Source organism: Manis pentadactyla, chromosome 16 (genome assembly GCF_030020395.1).
Source record: "Manis pentadactyla isolate mManPen7 chromosome 16, mManPen7.hap1, whole genome shotgun sequence".
Taxonomy (NCBI): Eukaryota; Metazoa; Chordata; class Mammalia; order Pholidota; family Manidae; genus Manis; species Manis pentadactyla.
Window position 1 is genome coordinate 33,255,620 of NC_080034.1, and position 21,447 is coordinate 33,277,066.

Sequence of the window (21,447 nt, forward strand, 5' to 3'; positions counted from 1 at the left end):
CAGGTTCCCAGCTTTCTCCCCAGAGAAGCCTATGAAACCATGCCTCACCAGCATTCTCTGCAGTTTCTTTTCTTGCATCCTCACAAAGCCCTCTGTTGTTCCTCTTTAACAGTCTGCTAACTGTGAAGTTGGGAGAAGTGATCTGCCCCTTTCCTGTCCTTTAGATGTTAAGAGCTTTCTAGCAGTCTGACTTTACCTTTTATGTAAATGTTTTTAGTCACTCATTATATATTGCCATCCTTGGATTCCAGATAGGGAATTGAAAAGAATTTTTAGATATCAGGCATCAAAGGAAATCGAGAGAAATATCTAAGTCCTTTCTTCTGCTCTAAAACTTGTGACTTTCCTAGAGGCTGTCCGCTAAGTCCTGGTACTTTCTCCCTTTGATAACTGCCTTCAGGAGAAAAACCCTAAACAGATTACCATTTTTGAGGTAGACCAGGGACATGGGACAAGCATCATGATTAATTTTCCATGCCTATGATGGAAAATGCTGAGATATAAATAGTATAGTAGGAACAGGAGGGACTCTATCTTAAGGCTAAGATTCCATTTTAAAAACCAGGGAGTTAGGAATTAAGATTCCTAACATATTTTATGGTAATCAGTCAATATCTACCAATCTTGAGGCAGGGCAAGTAGTCCTAAATGATGTGTCCCCTTTGCTTGATAACAACTATCTTGGAGAAGAACAGGATCACAAAATTCCTTGTGTTAAGTTTATCTGACAGAATATCTAGAGGACAGACTATGGATGGTGACATAATGTCTCTTATTAGAGATAGACATCACGGGACCACATGTCAAGCCTACCACCCCAGCCAGCCCTTTGCCCTATTCTTGAAAGCCTTAAAAGGCAGAATGCTAAGCTTTTAAGTGCATGTGCTTTCTGAGGTTGCATGTACGCCCCTTCCTTTGAGTGTGTACTTTGTCTTAAAGCCTTCTTATTGCTCAACTTATTGCATTTTATCTCTGCGACCTTCCAGTGGTATCTTTGTTACTTTGCTATTTCATTCGATTTTCTAGACTTAAGCACTAGTCTCTGTGTTCTACTTCAGACAAGTAGGGAAAGGCTACTAAGATCTCTGATTTGTGCTTGCAAGTTCCGGTCACCTAAGTGACCGAGACAAGACTCCAGTTGTACAATCATGCTCTTTCATAGCCTGACCAAAAAGTCTCCTTTCTTTGCCTTTGGGAAGTTCTCTGAACATGATCTCACACCATCCAGTGCTCTGCAGCTCCCCCAACTCCTGGGGCTTCGTTCCCATGCTGTGCGGACTCAGGAGGATGCTAGATGCCACATGACCCTGGCTTCAGGAGTTGGCAAGGGATTTGCCCTATGCGAAGCAGGAGTTCAGTGAACTTCCCTTTCCTCCCTTTGTTCTTCCTTCTTCTCTGCTGTCTACATGGCTGCTGCCATTTGCTGCTACTCTTCCTTCAATGAATTCCTCCCTTACCTACTCTCCTCCAACCTAGTCGAGAATTCTTTCTCAGTCAGAGCCAAGAACCCTCCCCAATCCAGCTGAGGTTTCACCTAGTGTTCAGGGAGAGACCTCACCAGATGCAGTTGCTGGACTACATTTGGTTCCATTTTCCTCGCTGTTAAACTTATCACTCATGTTGCTGTTAAAGGCTCATCTTTTGCCTGCCTCTCAATGGGTGATACAGATTTTTTGTATCCTTTTTTCTGTCCTACCTTAAACCATCCTAGTTAGCGTAAGTGTTATAAGCAGTACTTCGCAGGTTTTACATAACATTAATGAAACCAAAGTACTCCCTAGTGAAAGGATTGTAAATCTGCACTACATTTATACCTATAAGGTCCTCACTGTGTGCAGTGTGAGCAACAGAGTTGTGGTTTTAAGATGAGAACAAATGAAAAATATTGGAATGGGTAATTTAATTGTATGTAATTTAATCTATTACACTAATCTTTTTATTCTGATTAACCTTCACATTTATTTTTTAATTGAAGCCAATAAACCTGATCTCTAAGACTTATGTTATTTTTCCCATGAACTTCTTAAGAGAGCAACATTGAGGTGAATATTTCACTGGATATGATTATAACAAACACACTGAATCATTAAGTTTTTTAAAAAAGATAGTTAAATTCATCTTATAACTTGATTATGTAGTAGAAAGAATAGTATATTTGGAATCAGAGAGACATTTTTTTTAGTCTTAAGACTTAGTGTGACCTTGTTCTAGTTAACTTCACTAAAGCTCAGTTTTTTAATCTTAAAGCAGGGATATTAGAGAGAAGTCTCAGGAGAAATTCCCTAAAGAATAAAGGAGGAGGAATATGTCTGACAGGAAAAATGTCATGAAAAGGTGCAGAAAAATTTAGATTTATAGATTTTGATTGACTGCTTTAAGACTAGAGTTTTTTTAGTTGATTAAGACAGTGTTGTTAATAGCACTTGATAAGATGGTATTTCTACTATACTGCCCATAAACTAATAGTAGAGTATGTTTCTCACAAATGTTTGTGAACAGTTTCTCCCTGCCCTCCTCATGTTTCTTCTCACAGGGGCTCCTGGAAGGCCCCACATATGATGTCTTTCCAGCCTAGATTGACTTCCCCACATCTGCTTTCATGTCCCTCTAGTGACCACTGGTCACCACTTGTTCATCACCCACCTGAATACAATCTTCAGCAGCTCTCCATGGCCTGCAGGATGAGCTTAATGTCTCTTAGCTGAACAGTCAGCTGAATAACGATCGGCCCACACATTCTGCCTCGTTTTCTGTTTCTTTACCCTCATTCCTTTGTGAATGATCCCAGTCAGGTCACATCTTTCAGCTTCACACTCTTAGCTCTTAAATCCCATTAGATCATTGTGTATGCATGATACCACTCAAACCACAGTGGAGAGTGATTCACAACTTCGTGAGATGTGTTTTCATTTTATCTACTTTTCTGTTCCAAAGGGCAGTGTCCCCCTTGATTATTGTCCTTGATTATTGAAATCAAAGTGTGTTTGAATTTTCCCAAGAATGTAAACATTGTCTTTTATTTCACACAAAACTTCAGTTTGAAGGTCTTACTGAGCAAGTAATCTTGAGACTGGAAGTATAGAGAAAAAGGCTTGTAACTCAAATATAAGCTAGAACTCCATGTGGTCTGGTCTGCGTACAGTGCCTCTTTTGAAGATACACAAAGGTCAGGTTGTATTCAGCCTCTTAAGGAAATGCAAAGAGTAGAAGAGTTAATTTTTAATGTGTTGCAGGCATCTTCAGTATCCACTGCTACTTCTCACAGCATCCTCTACACCCATGGCAACTAGCATGCCCTCCCCTGCCACCCTGCAGTTCTCCATTTCCCACTCTCCCCTGTCTTCCAGAACTTTTCAGACAACTCTTCCCCATAGTGTGCGCCCTTTTGTCCTTTCTTTTCTGTGCCTCTTCACCACTTCTTAACCTGGATTCCTGGGTTTCTGTTTCTACCTACTTCAACAGCTGGAGAGCCCAAAAGTTCCATTCAGCCTTGTGGGAGAAAACAATGGAATCCCCAGGAAAATACAGTTTTCTCACTTTGCCTTTCTAATGAGAAATCCTTGCATGGGACTTTCTATACATTCTCCATACCTACAGACACATTTATAAATAAGCCATTTGGGACTTTTTGTTAAAGATTAATGTATAAATTAGAAGATTATATAGGCATAATATGTGCATATGCTCATATATTTAAAATCACTTATCTTGCTAATTATTTTGTTTCACTTTGCATTGTCAGTTTTCTTTTTCCTATACATTCACATAGCACACACAATACCAGACTTCTAATATTGTATAATAGGTGCTTTAAAAATATGGTTTATCAATTTACTGACAGAGAACTCAGTGTTTCAATTTTAGAGAAAAGTGTTTTCTATTTTCTTTTGTATCCCCACAAAAGAAATGCAAAGTAACCATTTCAGATTTTATGCAAAATTCTGCCAAATAAATTTCTATAGACAATGGATTTTTCCACATTACTGTATAAAACTTGTTTCATTTTAGTTGCCTCCTTAGATGGTCATCTGAAAATGATTATGTATTTAATGAATCTAACTGTTTATTCTCAAGGGTCAGGGAAAAAATATCTGTCAGAAATGCTAAAGTAAATGCATTTTTCATAATGTAAATAAAATTAAAATGTAGCCTTCACTTTTTAATACAGTATACTATACTTCAAACTGAAACATATTTCAGAACTGGATTGTGTTCAGAAGGGGTTATTTTCTTCTATTGAAGTTTCATACATTTCTGTTATGTTTCCAGATTTAAGCTGCTTATTATTAATACTAAGACAAAATGGTTTCTTCAGGAACTTGGGAAATAATAAACAGTCTCTTTTGGAGAGCACTTTGGCCTGGATTTTGTCCATGAACTTATGGATATGAAGCTGTTTAGTGTGCTTAAGATCTTGAGGATCCTTTCAAGGGAGACTGTTTGGATTATGTATCCCATGATGTGTTTGCCTCTTGCAAAATTTGATTTGAAGTAGTTGGGACAAGACTGTGAACAAATCCCTGAGAATCATAGTGCTGGAAAGAACCTCAAAAGGTCCTATTTCTTAGCCCCTGTGTCCAAGGAGAAGAATTTGCAAATCATTCAAGACAGGCTATTGCTGATCCTGTTTTTCTGACACATCCAAGACTGAGAGTCCTGATTGTGCCAAAGTGACTGAGAAGAAAGCACCCAACATTCTTGTTCTTCTATCACATTTTAAAATTCATGGGAAAGATACTCAGTCTGTTTCTTGGATGGTTAATAGTATGAAGGGATGGCTTATGACATTTAAAAATCTGTAAGAATTTTCTATGTCCATATCATTTTCATGTTCAGTTTGTTTTTAAATCATAGTATTACTCTCTTAGCATTACATCTGAGTTACTTTATATGAAGTGTTGTAAAACTAAAAAATCCATAGAGGGCAGGCAGCTAATCTAATAAGCCAATGAGGGCAATAGGGAGTGGCAGTATCTGTGTCTGAATCTGCAAGCCCTGGGCTGGGGGCTAAGAGCATTTAGATTGAATTTCTTTAAAAAAGACATTGATGGCCAAACAAAATGCTTTACTATCTGGATTTGGCCTATGGGCTTCTTACCCTAGTCTAATAACCAGTATGTCCACTGGTACTTATAAAAACTTAAATTAATGATCCCAAGTATATCAATTACCACTTAATCCACATTTGCAGTTTAATTTTTCTAACAAAAACATTTTGTTTCTAATTTAGATATACTTGCCTTGGATATTTCTTTCCAAAATATAACTAATGATTTGATTCAACTGAGGTTAGCTGGTAACACTCTTCATTTCTCTATCATGATTTACAATTACATCAATATATCATACAAGTGAAGAATTATTTCTAAACTTCCTAAAATCAACAATGTTAGCTACTGCCTAGTTCTTTTGAGCTAGAGACAGTCCTTATATGTAAATAAATCAGAGCTTGACAAATCACAGTTCAGTGATCAATCTCCAGTGTAGAAATCCTGTCCTTCCTTTTGCAAAATGTATTTTTCTAGGTAAAAGCTAAAATGTGTCATTTCTTATTTTTCAGTATCTGTACAAATACAGCAAACATCAAGCTGCTACCCTCTTGGAGACTGTAAACTGAAGTATTATGATGCACATATCACATTTACATGCTAGAAAAAATACAAACCATTTAAGTTTAGTTTTTCACTGGTGTAACTCTTTGTTTAACTAGCCCCCAAATAGAAGAGAGCTGTCTAGAAGTACCTGCATAAAGTGAGACTTCATTGTGTTTGCCCAGATGAGAAGGCTTTAAGCATCTCCTTATACGATGTCTAAATCAAAGTTGCCAAAAAAAAATAATTGTGATGATGATTTAGTTCACTGAACCAAGTGATACAGAAATTTGAAGACACAAACATAGTTGGAAAAATAACGGCAACAAAGTAATAAGATCATAGTTTTATCATCGGTGTGATTACAGGTATTCTGACTACTTTTTGTACAACAGAAGAATTGCTTCTAAGTTACTTCTGAAAAACAGATTCCAGAACTATGCTTAAACAGCTGTTAGATTCAGGAGTAGAATGGAATCAGAAGACTGGGGTTAGGCTGCCTTCACTTTTGAGGGGAAAGGCGCTGGTGAGGTGGTACCTTAAAAAAGATCGTTCAGTTAGCCTTAGAAATATTAAGAATCTCAGGAAAATATATACTAATAATTTTTTTTATGTTTAAAAATATTTTCCCAATTTTATTTTACTTTTAATTCTGTTTGTATTATTATTATTATTTAATTCATTTTATTATCATTAATCTACAATTACATGAAGAACATTATGGTTTCTAGACTCCCCCTTCACCAAGTCCCTCCCCACAAACCCCATTACAGTCACTGTCCATCAGCGTAGTAAGATGCTGTAGACTCACTACTTGTATTCTCTGTGTTGCACAGCCCTCCCCGTGCCCCCCCCACACGTTATACATGCTAATTGTAATGCCCCCTTTCTTTTTCCCTGCCTTTATCCCTTATCCCTCCCTTCCCACCCCTCCTGCCCAGTCCCTTTCCCTTTGATAACCGTTAGTCCATTCTTGGGTTCTGTGATTCTGCCGCTGTTTTGTTCCTTCAGTTTTTCTTTGTTCTTATACTCCACATATGAGTGAAATCATTTGGTACTTGTCTTTCTCTGCCTGGCTTATTTCACTGCGCATAATACCCTCTAGCTCCATTCATGTTGTTGCAAATTGTAGGATTTGTTTTCTTCTTATGGCCGAATAATATTCCATTGTCTATATGTACCACAGCTTCTTTATCCATTCATCTATTGATGGACACTTAGGTTGCTTCCATATATTGGCTATTGTAAATAATGCTGCGATAAACATAGGGGTGCATCTGTTTTTCAAACTGGGCTGCTGCATTCTTAGGGTAAATTCCTAGAAGTGGAATTCCTGGGTCAAATGGTATTTCTATTTTGAGCTTTTTGAGGAACCTCCATACTGTTTTCCACAATGGTTGAACTAATTTGCATTCCCACCAGCAGTGTAGGAGGGTTCCCCTTTCTCCACAACCTCGCCAACATTTATTGTTGTTTGTCTTTTGGATGGTGGTGATCCTTACTGCTGTGAGGTGATAATCTCATTGTGGTTTTAATTTGCATTTCTCTGATGACAAGCAATGTGGAGTATCTTTTCATGTGTCTGTTGGCCATCTGAATTTCTTCTTAGAGAACTGTCTGTTCAGCTCCTCTGCCCATTTTTTAATTGGATTGTTCACTTTTTGTTTGTTGAGGTGTGTGAGCTCTTTATATATTTTGGATGTCAACCCTGTATTGGATCTGTCATTTGTGAATATATTCTCCCATACTGTAGGGTACCTTTTTGTTTTATTGATGGTGTCCTTTGCTGTACAGAAGCTTTTCAGCTTGATATAGTCCCACTTGTTCATTTTTGCCTTTGTTTCCCTTGCTTGGGGAGATATGTTCATGAAGAAGTGGCTCATGTTTATGTCCAAGAGATTTTTGCCTATGTTTTTTTCTGAGAGTTTTATGGTTTCATAACTTACATTCAGTCTTTGATCCATTTTGAATTTACTTTTGTGTATGGGGTTGGACAGTGATCCAGTTTCATTCTCTTACATGTAGCTGTTCAGTTCTGCCAGCACCATCTGTTGAAGAGACTGTCATTTCCCTATTGTATGTCCATGGCTCCTTTATCGAATATTAATTGACCATATATGTTTGGGTTAATGTTTGGAGTCTCTATTCTTTTCCACTGGTCTGTGGCTCTGTTCTTGTGCCAGTATCAAACTGTCTTGATTACTGTGGCTTTGTAGTAGAGCTTGAAGTTGGGGAGAGAGATTCCCCCCCACTTTATTCTTCCTTCTCAGGATTGCTTTGGCTATCCGGGGTCTTTGGTGTTTCCATATGAATTTTTGAACTATTTGTTCTAGTTCGTTGAAGAATGTTGTTGGTAATTTGATAGGGATTGCATCAAATCTGTATATTGCTTTGGGCAGGATGGCCATTTTGACGATATTAATTCTTCCTAGCCAAGAGCATGGGATGAGTTTCCATTTGTCAGTGTCCTCTTTAATTTCTCTTAAGAGTGTCGTATAGTTTTCAGGGTATAGGTCTTTCACTTCCTTGGTAAGGTTTATTCCTAAGTATTTTATTCTTTTTGATGCTATTGTGAATGGAATTGTTTTCCTGATTTCTCTTTCTATTAGTTCATTGTTAGTGTATAGGAAAGCCACAGATTTCTGTGTGTTAATTTTGTATCCTGCAACTTTGCTGTATTCCGATATCAGTTCTAGTAGTTTTGGAGTGGAGTCTTTAGGGTTTTTTATGTACAATATCATGTCATCTGCAAATAGTGACAGTTTGACTTCTTTACCAATTTGGATTCCTTGTATTTCTTTGTTTTGTCTAATTGCCGTGGCTAGGACCTCCAGTACTATGTTGAATAACAGTAGGGAGAGTGGGCATCCCTGTCTTGTTCCCGATCTCAGAGGAAAAGCTTTCAGCTTCTCACTGTTCAGCATAATGTTGGCTGTGGGTTTATCATATATGGCCTTTATTATGTTGAGGTACCTGCCCTCTATACCCATTTTGTTGAGAGTTTTGATCATGAATGGATGTTGAATTTTGTCGAACGCTTTTTCAGCATCTATGGAGATGATCATGTGGGTTTTGTCCTTCTTTTTGTTTATGTGGTGGATGATGTTGATGGATTTTCGGATGTTGTACCATCCTCGCATCCCTGGGATGAATCCCACTTGGTCATGGTGTATGATCCTTTTGATGTATTTTTGAATTTGGTTTGCTACTATTTTGTTGAGTATTTTTGCATCTACGTTCATCAGGGATATTGGTCTGTAATTTTCTTTTTTGGTTTGGTCTTTGCCTGGTTTTGGTATTAGGGTGATGTTGGCTTCATAGAATGAGTTTGAGAGTATCTCCTCCTCTTCTATTTTTTGGAAAACTTTAAGGAGAATGGTTATTATATCTTCTGTGTATGTCTGATAAAATTCCGAGGTAAATCCATCTGGCCCCGGGGGTTTTTTCTTGGGTAGTTTTTTGATTACCGATTCAGTTTCGTCGCTGGTAATTGGTCTGTTTAGATTTTGTGTTTCTTCCTTGGTCAGTCTTGGAAGGTTGTATTTTTCTAGGAAGTTGTCCATTTCTTCTAGGTTTTCCAGCTTCTTAGCATATAGGTTTTCCTAGTAGTCTCTAATAATTCTTTGTATTTCTGTTCAGTCCATCGTGATGTTTCCTTTCTCACTTCTGATTCTGTTAATGTGTGTTGATTCGCTTTTTCTCTTGGTAAGTCTGGCTAGAGGCTTATCTATTTTGTTTATTTTCTCAAAGAACCAGCTCTTGGTTTCATTGATTTTTTTCTATTGTTTTATTCTTCTCAATTTTGTTTATTTCTTCTCTGATCTTTATTATGTCCCTCCTTCTGCTGACTTTAGGCCTCATTTGTTGTTCTTTTTCCAATTTGATAATTGTGATGTTAGACTATTCATTTGGGTTTGTTCTTCCTTCTTTAAATATGTCTGGATTGCTATATACTTTTCTCTTAAGACTGCTTTCGCTGCATCCCACAAAAGTTGGGGCTTTGTGTTGTTGTTGTCATTTATTTCCATATATTGCTGGATCTACATTTTAATTTGGTCGTTGATCCATTGACTATTTAGGAGCATGTTGTTAAGCCTCCATGTGTTTGTGAGCCTTTTTGCTTTCTTTGTACAATTTATTTCTAGTTTTATACCTTTGTAGTCTAAAAAAGTTGGTTGGTACAATTTCAATCTTTTTGAATTTACTGAGGCTCTTTTTGTGTCCTAGTATGTGGTCTATTCTGGAGAATGTTCCATGTGCACTTGAGAAGAATGTGTATCCTGTTGCTTTTGGGTGTAGAGTTCTATAGATGTCTATTAAGTCCATCTGCTCTAGTGTGTTGTTCAGTGCCTCTGTGTCCTTACTTATTTTCTGGCTAATGGATCTGTTCTTTGGAGTGAATGGTGTGTTGAAGTCTCCTAAAATGAATGCATTGCATTCTTTTTCCTCCTTTAGTTCTGTTAGTATTTGTTTCACATATGCTGGTGCTCCTGTGTTGGGTGCATATATATTTATAATGGTTATATCCTCTTGTTACGTCCTTTATCATTAGGTAATGTCCTTCTTTATCTCTTGTTAATTTCTTTGTTTTGAAGTCTATTTTGTCTGATACTAGTACTGCAGCACCTGCTTTTTTCTCCGTATTGTTTGCATGAAATATCTTTTTCCATCCCTTGACGACTTTTAGTCTGTGCATGTCTTTGGGTTTGAGGTGAGTCTCTTGTAAGCAGCAAATAGATGGGTCTTATTTTTTTATCCATTTGGTGACTCTATGTCTTTTGATTGGTGCATTCAGTCCATTTACATTTAGGGTGATTATTGATAGGTATGTACTTATTGCCATTTGAGGCTTTAGATTCGTGGTTACCAAAGGTTCCAGGTTACTTTCCTTACTATCTAAGAGTCTAACTTAACTCACTTAGTTAGCTGTTACAAACACAATTTAAAGGTTCTTTTCTATTTCTCCTCCTTTTTCTTCCTCCTTCATTCTTTATATATTAGGTATCAAATTCTGTACTTTTTGTCTATCCCTTGATTGACTTTGGGGATAGTCAATTTAATTTTGCATTTGCCTCGCAATCAGCTGCTCCACTCTCCCTACTGTGGTTTTACTACCTCTGGTGACAGCTATCCAACCCTAGGAACACTTCCATCTATAGCAGACCCTCCAAAATAGACTGCAGAGATGGTTTGTGGGAGGTAAACTCTCTCAGCTTTTGCTTATCTGGAAATTGTTTAATCCCTCCTTCAAATTTAAATGATAATCTTGCCAGATAAAGTAATCTTGGTTCCATGCCCTTCTTCTTCATGTCATTAAATACATCATGCCACTCCCTTCTGGCCTGTGAGAAGTCTGATGTTAGCCCAATGGGTTTTCCTTTGTATGTGATCTTATTTCTGTCTCTGGCTGCTTTTAACAGTCTGTCCTTATCCTTGACCTTTCTCATTTTAATTACTATATGTCTTGGTGTTGTCTTCCTTGGGTCCCTTGTGTTGGGGGATCTGTGGATCTCCATGGCCTGACAGACTATGTCCTTCCCCAGATTGGGGAAGTTTTCAGCAACTACCTCCTCAAAGACACTTTCTATCCCTTTCTCTCTTCTTCTTCTGGTACCCCTATAATGCAAATATTGTTCCGCTTGGATTGGCCACACAGTTCTCTCAATATTCTTTCATTTATAGAGATCCTTTTTTCTCTCTGTGCCGCAGCTTCTTTGTATTCCTCTTCTCTAGTTTCTATTTCATTTATTGTGTCCTCCACCGTATCCAACCTGCTTTTAATACCCTCCATCATGCTCTTTAACGATTGGATCTCCGACCTGAATTCATTCCTGAGTTCTTGGATGTCTTCCTGTACCTCCATTAGAATGTTGATGATTTTTATTTTGAACTCCCTTTCAGGAAGAGTCACGAGGTCCATATCATTTAAGTCTTTCTCGGGAGTTGTATTAACAGTCTTACTCTGGACAAGGTTCCTTTAGCGTTTCATGTTTGTATATGGTGCCCTCTAGTGTCCAGAAGCTTTATTCTGGAGTTTCTCAGCCCCTGGAGCAATGTCGGGGGTTGCAGGGGAGCCGTACTGGTGCCTAGGGGGAGGAAAGAGCTGTTCCCCGCCTCCCTGCTGCTGTGCCTGTCTCCACTGCCTGAGCCAGTGAGCCAGGCACACAGGTATGTTTCTGTCCCAGAGCAGCCGGATATGGATCCCTGCTTTCCACAAGCAGCCGGAATCCCAGTCTCCCCAGGAACTCTGCCTGTATTAACTTTCCAACCTGGTAGTCATGCGAGTCTCATGAAAGCACCATGAAATGTATGTTTGTGCTCCCAGAGCAGATCTCCAGAGCTAGGTATTCAGCAGTCCCAAGCCTTCCACTCCCTCCCTGCTCCTTTTCTTTTCCTCCCTCTGGTGAGCTGGGGTGGGGGAGGGGCTCGGGTCCCGCAGAGCCACAGCTCTGGTACGTTACCCCGTTAGGTGAGGTCTGCTCTTTTCTCCAGGTGTGTGCAGTCTGATGCCGTCCTCTTTCCTGTTGCTCTCTCAGGATTAGTTGAGCCAATTAAATTTTCTATTTGTATCCAGTTTTAGGAGGAAGCCTCTGTCTCTCCTCTCACACTGCCATCTTTAATCCATATACTAATAATTTTAAAAATTGTTTATTGGAACAAAACAAATACATTCACTGAGAAAATGCAAATAAACTAAATAGTAGTAAGAGCAGAAGTTTTTAAGCTAACAGAAATTAGACTATATTTATGTTTGACTAAAAATCTGCTCAGTGCCAGCAAGACTAATCTGGAACAGAGTTACCAAAATGAAGTCCCTTATTTTAAATACATAATTTGCCCTATTATTCCACTTGCCTTTCCCACAGTTCTAAGAGCCCAGGTAGCTGAAATTCACTCCTTTTAATTTGTTTTTGATTCTCAGAAATCAGTTCATTTCTGTCCACCTTAGAATAATCTTGCCAGAACATGCTTTAGAAGGGTTGATATCTAAACCAGGGAAACTAAATTCAAATGCCTTTAACCAGGACATCCACATGACATACCTCAAGGGGGCATGACCTAGTAGTCTACATGAAGGACTGAGCACTGTGCAGCTCTGGGGGTGTGGCAGCATTCATGTGGACTACACTGTCGTTGGCACTCCTTACTGTGCACTATTGCAGCCTGCCTTCAAGTCTAGGCAGGTATCATACATTTGGAAAGCAACTGACTGTAGCGAACTGGAGAACAAATGTCCCTCATAAAGGCATTCACATTTAGATAAGTAGGAAAGATTCCCATAGGCAAGATTCACTGCCAGCTTACGATCTCTGGTCTAAACCAAGGTACAAGAAATGTTTTCTAGAAACTTTGCATTAGTTAGGACTCTTTTATGTTAGCCAAATCCCAATTTAAAGACAAGAGAAGACTTCTTGGGTCACATAACTGGGAGCTCAGAGAATTAGAGTGCAATACAAATCAGGGTTGTTGCTTGAACTAGGTACATGACACAGCAAAGATTCTTTCTCCACCCATCTGACCTTTGCTTGGCCCTGCTTCCTTAAATGCCCCCTTAGATGCCCCCTGCTTTATTCTTCCTTCTCAGGATTGCTTTGGCTATTCAGGGTCTTTTGTGGTTCCATATGAATTTAGAACTATTCGTTCTAATTCATTGAAGAATACCGTCAGTATTTTGATAGGGATTGCATTGAATCTGTATAGTGCTTTAGGCAGGATGGCCATTTTGGTAACATTAATTCTTCCTATCCATGAGCATGAGATGTATTTCCATTTATTTCTGGTTTCTTTAATTTCTCTCAAGAGTGTCTTGTAGTTTTCAGGGTATAGATCTTTCACTTCCTTGGTTAGGTTTATTCCTAGGTATTTTATTCTTTTTGATGTAATTGTGAATGGAATTGTTTTCCTGATTTCTCTTTCTTCTAATTCATTGTTAGTATATAGGAATGCAACAGATTTCTGTGTATTAATTTTGTGTCCTGCAACATTGTTGAATTGAGTTACTAGTTCTAGTAGTTTTGGAATGGATTCTTTAGGTTTTTTTATGTACAGTATAATGTCATCTGCAAACAGTAACAATTCAACTTCTTCCTTCCTGATCTGTATGCCTTTTATTTCTTTGTGCTATCTGATTGCCATGGTTAGGACCTCCAGAACTATGTTGAATAAAAGTGGGGAGAGTGGGCATTCTTGTCTTTTTCCCAATGTTAAAAGAAAAGCTTTCAGCTTTTTGCTGTTAAGTATGATGTTGGCTGTGGGTTTGTCATATATGGCCTTTATTATATTGTGTTGCCCTCTATACACATTTTGTTGAGAGTTTTTAATCATGAATGGATCTTAAATTTTGTCAAATGCTTTTTCAGCATCTATGGAGATGATTATGTGATTTTTTTTCCTTCTTTTTGTTGATGTAGAGGATGATGTTAATAGATTTTCAAATATTGTACCATTCTTGCATCCCTGGGATAAATTCCACTAGATCATAATCTATGATCTTTTTGATGTATTTTCGAATTCTTTGCTAATATTTTGTTGAGTATTTTTACACCTGTGTTCATCAGTGATATTGGTTTGTAATTTTCTCCTTTTGTGGTGTCTTTGCCTGGTTTTGGTATTACTGTGATGTTGGCCTCATAGAATGAGTTTGGAAGTATTCTTGCCTCTTCTACATTTTTGGAAAACTTTTAAGGAGGATGTGTATTAGGCCTTCTCTAAATGTCTGATAAAATTCAGCAGTGAAGCCATCTGGTTTGGCGGTTTTGTTCTTGGGTAGTATTTTGATTACCGATTCAATTTCGTTGCTGGTAATTGTCTGTTCAGATTTTCTGTTTCTTCCTGGGTCAGCCTTGGAAGGTTGTATTTTTCTAGAAAGTTGTCCATTTCTTCTAGGTTATCCAATTTGTTAGCATATAATTTTTCATAGTATTCTCTAATAATTCTTTGTATTTCTTTGGTGTTTGTAGTGATTTTTCCTTTCTCATTTCTGATTCTGTTTATGTGTGTAGACTCATTTTTTTCTTGATAAGTCTGGCTAGGGGTTTATCTATTTCATTTTCTCAGAGAACCAGCTCTTGGTTTCATTAATCCTTTCTATTGTTTTATTCTTCTCAATTTTATTTATTTCTTCTCTGATCTTTATTATGTCCCTCCTTCTACTGACTTTGGGCCTAATTTGTTCTTTTTCTAGTTTCATTAATTGTGCATTTAGACTGTTCATTTGAGATTGTTCTTCTTTCTTGAGCCAGTCCTGGATTGCAATATACTTTCCCCTTAAAACTGCCTTCACTGTGTCCCACAGAAGTTGTGGCCTTGAGCTGTTGTTCTCATTTGTCTCCAGATATTGCTTGATCTCTGTTTTAATTTGGTCATTGATTCATTGATTATTTAGGAGCAGGTTGTTAAGCCTCCATGTGTTTGTGGGCCTTTTTGTTTTCTTTGTACAGTTTATTTCTAGTTTCATACCTTTGTGATGTGAGAAGTTGGTTAGTACAATTTCAACCTTTTTGAATTTACTGAGGCTCTTTTTTTGGCCTAGTATATGATCTATTCTTGAAAATGTTCCATGTGCACTTGAGAAGTGGGTGTATCCTTTTGCTTTTGGGTGGAGTGTTCTGTAGATGTCTGTTAGATCCATCTGTTCTAATGTGTTGTTCAATGCTTCTGTCTTCTTACTTATTTTCTGTCTGGTTGATCTGTCCATTGGAGTGAGTGGTGTGTTGAAGTCTCCTAAAATGAATGCATTGCATTCTATTTCCCCCTTTAATTCTGTTAGTATTTGTTGTGCATATTTCTGTGCTCCTATGTTGGGTGCATAGATATGTATAATGGTTATACCCTCTTTATCATTATATAATGTCCTTCTTTGTCTCTTGTTACTTTCTTTGTTTTGAAGTCTATTTTGTCTGATACAAGCATTGCAACTCCTGCTTTTTTCTCCCTATTGTTTGCATGAAATATCTTTTTCCATTCCTTCACTTTTAGTCTATATGTCTTTGGGTTTGAAGTGAGTCTCTTGTAGCCAGCATATAGATGGGTCTTGCTTTTTTATCCATTCTGTAACTCTGTGTCTTTTCATTGGTACATTCAGTCTTTTTACATTTAGGGTGATTATCAATAGATATGTGCTTATTGCCATTTCAGGTTTTGGATTTGTGGTTACCGGGGGTTCAAAGGCAGCTTCTTTACTATCTAACAGTCTAACTTAAGTTGTTTATTATGCTATTATAAACACAATCTAAAGGTTCTTTTTTTTCCTCCCTTCTTTTTCTTCCTCCTGCTTATATGTTACGTGTCATATTCTGTACTCTTTGTGTATCCCTTGACTGACTTTGTGGGTAGCTGATTTAATTTTGCATTTAGTTAGTAATTAATTGGTCTACTTCCTTTACTGTGGTTTTATTTTCTCTGGTCACAGCTATTTAGCCTTAGGAGCACTTCCATTTAGGGCAGTCCCTTCAAAATATACTGTAGAGATGGTTTGTGGGAGGTAAATTCCCTCAACTTTTGCTTATCTGGAAATTGTTCAATCCCTCTTTCAAATTTAAATGATAATTTTGCTGGGTAGAGTATTCTTGGTTCTAGGCCCTTCCGTTTCATTGCATTAAATATATCATGCCACTCCTTTCTGGCCTGTAAGGTTTCTGCTGAGAAGTCTGATGATAGCCTGATGGTTTGTAGGTGATCTTTTTTCTCTCTCTAGTTGCTTTTAATAGTCTGTCCTTGTCCTTGATCTTTGCCACTTCAATTATTATTTGTCTTGGTGTTGTCTTCATTGGGTCCCTTGTGTTAGGAGTTGTGTGTGCTTCCATGGCCTCAGAGACTATTTCCTTCCCCAGATTGGAGAATTTTTCAACAATTATTTCTTCAAAGACACTTTCTATCCCTTTTTCTCTCTCTTCTTCTTCTGATACCCCTATAACGCGAATATTGTTCCGTTTGGATTGGTCACACAGTTTTCTCAATATTCTTTCATTCTTAGAGATCCTTTTTTCTCTCTATGCCTCAGCTTCTTTGTATTCCTGTTCTCTAATTTCTATTCCATTTACTGTCTTCTCTACCTCTTCTAATCTACTTTTAAATCCCTCCATTGTATGTTTCTTTTCAGATACTGTATTTATCAATGTGTGTATCTCTCTTCAATTCGTCTCTTAGCTCTTGAATATTTTTCTATAGCTCCATTAGCCTGTTTATGATTTTTATTTTGAAATCTTTTTCAGGAAGATTGGTGATTTCAGTTTCACTGAGCCCTCCTTCTGCTGTTTGAGGGATTTTGGATTGAACAAGGTTCTTCTGCCTTTTCATAATCCTATTGGATAATGTAGAATACATGCTTTGTGTAGGCAGTGCCCTTTAGTGCCCAGAACCTATACTCTTCAGAGATGCCCAGGGGTAATGGCAGGGGTTGCAGGTGTGTGGTACTGGTGCCTACCGGGAGAAGAGAGCTCTTTCCTGCTTCCCGGCTGCAGTGCCTGCCTCCACTGCCAGGGCCAGTTAGATGAGTGTGCAGGGAGCAGCCTCTTGGATATGCCTCTGTAGCTTCCATAGGCAGAGCTGCCTTCCTGCTGGTCTGGAACGACGGTGGGCATCACAGGTGAGCCTCACTGGTGTCTGCCAGCAGGAGAGAGCTCTTTCCTGCTTCCCAGTGGCAGTGCCTGCCTCTGCAATCTGGGCCAGTGAGTATACAGGGAGGAGCCTCTGCATTAAGCCCCTATAGGTGCTGTAGGCAGGGCTTCCTTCTGACTAGCCTGGTACAATGGCCGGGCGGCAGGAGCGGCAGATTGCTTATTGCAATGGGGGTCCTCGGAGCTGCATTGCCTGCCAGTGGGGATGGAGCACCTGAAGCTCCTGAAAGTTCCCAACATGCTGGGCTGAGTGTTCCAGGATGATTTTGTCCACTCGTTCCTTCTCCTGAGTAGCAAACTCTGTGTAATCCTTGCCCCTTTAGCAGCCCTCTGACTGTTAGGAAGTCTTTCAAAGCACCTGCCTTTCTTTTGTCCCAGAGCAGCCAGTGTGGGAACCTGTTCTCCACTAGCAGCTAGAATCTCAGTCTCTTCAAGTATTCCGCCTGTGTTTGTTTTCCAACCCCTCTAATCTCCACAGCACCATGCAATGTGGGTTTGTGCTCCCAGAGTAGATCTCCTGGGCTGAGTATTAGCAGTCCTGGGCTTCTTCTCCTGCCCTGCTCTGTTTCTCTTCCTCCCACTGGTGGGCTGGGGTGAGCGAAGGGCTTGGGTCCCACCAGATCACAGCTTTGTTACTTTACCCTATTCCCTGAGATCTTCCTTTTTCCCAGATGTATGCTGGCTGCTTCAATCTTCTTTCTGGTCATTCTTTTAGAATTAGTTGTATTTGTTGTATTTTTGTATTATATGTGTAAAACCAAGGACATTTTAATAAAGGTTTTGATATATCAATATTGGTTCATTGTGATAATATAATACTAATACTAATGTAAGATATATAATATAATACTAATGTAAGATATCACCAATAGGGGACTAAGGGTAGGGTATATGTGAACTCTATACTGTCTTTGAAACTTTTCTGTAAATTCGAAACTATTCTAAATAAAAATTTCATTCATATTAAACAAAAACAAATATTTAAGATGACTGGACTCCATCTGAGTTACAGTTCCTTTCTTAGAGAAAAGGATGAATGTGCTGACACTCCAGAATAAAGCAAATCCAACTAGATACATATATGAATATTTCTATAGGCATTTCTATAAATGCCTTTCCAACAGTGTTGAATAAGTTTGGAATGCAAGTCATTTAATACATGTGCAATTAGCTATTTTGATTTTTAAAAGTGTGCTATTTCCTTGTGTAGTGTCTTGGCAGGTTATAATGGTACCGTCTTTGCGTATGGGCAAACAGGCAGCGGTAAGACATTCACCATCACAGGTGGGGCAGAGCGCTACAGTGACAGAGGCATTATCCCAAGGACCCTGTCGTATATTTTTGAGCAATTACAAAAGGTATGAAACTAAGTTTATTTTATATTTGATATATTCAGCAGAAATTTACTGTGGGTGAAAAATTTATTGTAATATTTTATTATGTTATATTTAAATGAGGAAATACTGTGTAATAACTCTGGTCTTTACATTAAGGGAAATTTGGGATTTTGGTGAAGGTGTAGGAATTAAGGGGCTTCTCATTAAAGGGATGCTATTTCAGCAAAGGCTCAAAGGGAGTTCCTTCTCATATACCCATGGAGGTTAAAAGAACAGATAACACATTTCACCAACTAACATCTTATATTCCTCATTAAGAAATTGAAGAATGTCCTTTTGCCAAGACAAACCTTTATTTTAGCTGGTAAAGCACTGAGTAGGATAATGTGATTGTACCTTTTTCATACTTAAAATAGATGCCCAGAGGAGTTTACCAGAGTAAAAATCCTATTATAATTGATGTTGTTAATAAAAAGGGATACCCTATCTATATTATATGCCTCATTTATTGCATGTCTCCAAGTGCCTGTTGCTTTATCGGTATTTAATACAACATATAATACAACTAACAAGGTAGGCATCCTTGTCCCCATTTTATACTTGGGAAAATTGAGTCTCAAGTTCAAATCTTCCTCTAGGTGCTTATGAGTAACTGACCTGGAAGTGCATCCCAGGTCAGTGCTTTTCATCACTACATACACTACCTCTATACTTTAGGCTGGCTTTATTTTGTTAGTTGTATTTAAACAAAGTCTCTACATTGAATTACTTAACTTCTCTGGGTCTCAGTTCTCCCCTCTGGGAAAGCAGGGATTGAATTATCCTAGAGGATCTCCAACGACCTTACCAGTTCCAACAATTCTTTGGTTCTCTTCATTCTGTGTAACAAATGGCCTAAGTAGGTCAGCAAAGCAGTCATTCCAAAATTTCTTGACTGTATGCTGTTTGCATTTTGAGTTACAAAGATGAGAAGAAATCGCTGAGATCTGCATAATTCTAATTTCCATCCATAAAGTAGCAATTACCCATTAGTTCAGCTCATCTCTCACAAGCTCAAACATGCCAACTATGCAGGCCAGAAAATTTGGAAGAGGAAGGGTTGAGTATAGTGCATATGTTGTATCCAAATCCCTTCTTTTCATTTACTTGTTTATTTCTGACATTAGCTGTTTTGTTTTCTTCCCAGAGTTCACAAACTAGGAATATGATTTCTGATAGTTTTTATTGCTGTGGCCTAATGTGGAAGCATGTTATCTTGGAAAGATCTCTGGAATCTGTACAGGCTAACCTGGTTCAGAGAAAGTGTACTGCATAGAGCATGCAGAGTTGGAGTGGTTACTTATGGTTCAGGCTTGTGGAGTTGCTGAGGGCTTAACAGGCTGTGTTTAAAGATATTGACCAGTTCTTAGTCAGTACACTATATTATATTCAGTACATGATATTATTACTGCAGCCATTAATATCTATCTACGTGTACCTATCTATCTACCTTTCTATCTATATGCATGTGGCCAAATGATTCCTGACCAATTTCCAAGAACCCTTTGAAACTCAGAACAAATGAAGCAAATTCTCCCTTTTAAGTTAAACAAAATAAACAAATTCTTTCCTAATAGAAAATATATTTGTTCCTTTTAAAATTTTGTCTGTGGTTACCAAAATACAGTTCCGAAAGTCTGTCTCCAGTACATACCGTCTGTTGGGTGCATTGTTTTATGTCTGCCATTGACATTACTCTAAAGTCCATTTCACTCTGAATGATCCTAAATAACTTCCTAGACTTGGAGAAAGCCCACTGGAGCAATTTATAGCCAGAACAACCCTTTGTAAATGGACAGATTTCTACAATGGAGCACAGCACATGCATTATAATCAAACTGCACTGCTGCAAAACAAGACAGTGCCACTTGAAGTTCATCGTAAAGTTTGTCCACATTGTATAGTTGAAAAATGCAGACAGGTACTCATGCTCTGAGTTGATTGCTTCATAGGGCCACATGGAGCTCTCTAGAATCCTTAAAGGAAACATTTGACTTATGCAAAGTATTTATTTCAAGATAAACTAAGAGCTAGTGCATACTGGGTCCTAAAATGCCTGTGAGTGTGATAGGAGCACATTTGCAATGATCTTAAAAGAAGAAAATTGATTCCATTTATTTTAGAAATCACTGCTCATTATTTTTGAGTATTGTGAGGTTCAAACTTGTTTTGGGGCAAGAGAAAAGACTGTGTGCAGGAAACATGTGTGTTCCATTACAGTCTGGCAATCCTAAACACTGAAAAAGGAGTAATAAGGAAAGGTAGCTTACCACATTGCTCAGTGAATTTTAAGTGTGTATTCCAATGAAAGCCCAGAAATTGCAGAAGCTGGAGGAGCCAAAGGCATTATCCCTATCATCTCAGGGCAGTGGACTTGCTATTTTCCTGAGTTTTATGACTTCTTCTAATTTCTGGAAGAAGAGAGTTTCTTTACTGGAGATGAACACAGAAGTTGGCCGTTCTCTCTGCCTTTCTTCTCCTTTCCTTTTATATTCACATAACTGAATTCTGTACTTGGAGGCTTTTAGAAATTGAAGTAAAACACAAGAACAGCAATAATAATAACAGCAGCAGCAACATCGATTTGTTGGTGTCTGTTATGGGTCCACAGTTTTGGTAGGATTTTAAATACAGAACCTTTTTTTTCCTGCCACAGTAGTTCTGCAAGATAAAGGTTATTATCCCCAATTGCTTAATTGAACAACTGAGGATAATGGTGTAGGATCACTCAGTTATAAATGGCAGATCTAGTATTCAAATCCATTTTTTTATGATGCTACAATGAGCTCAGAACTGTATGCTAAAAATCTCAAGCCATAATCTATGGGATATCAGGTATATTCAGATAAATTTTAGAAATAT

At 38.1% G+C, this 21,447-nt stretch overlaps 1 protein-coding gene across 2 annotated transcripts in view; it reads left to right on the top strand.

Annotated features, from left to right (window-relative positions):
- The window catches only part of KIF6 (kinesin family member 6), a 349,101-nt gene that overhangs the window by 58,582 nt on the left and 269,072 nt on the right, over positions 1-21,447 (top strand). For both annotated transcript variants that reach the window (XM_036907154.2, XM_036907155.2), the window contains exon 4: positions 18,420-18,567. In XM_036907154.2, coding sequence (XP_036763049.2) covers positions 18,420-18,567 — 148 coding nt within the window. The remainder of the gene's footprint in view (positions 1-18,419; positions 18,568-21,447) is intronic.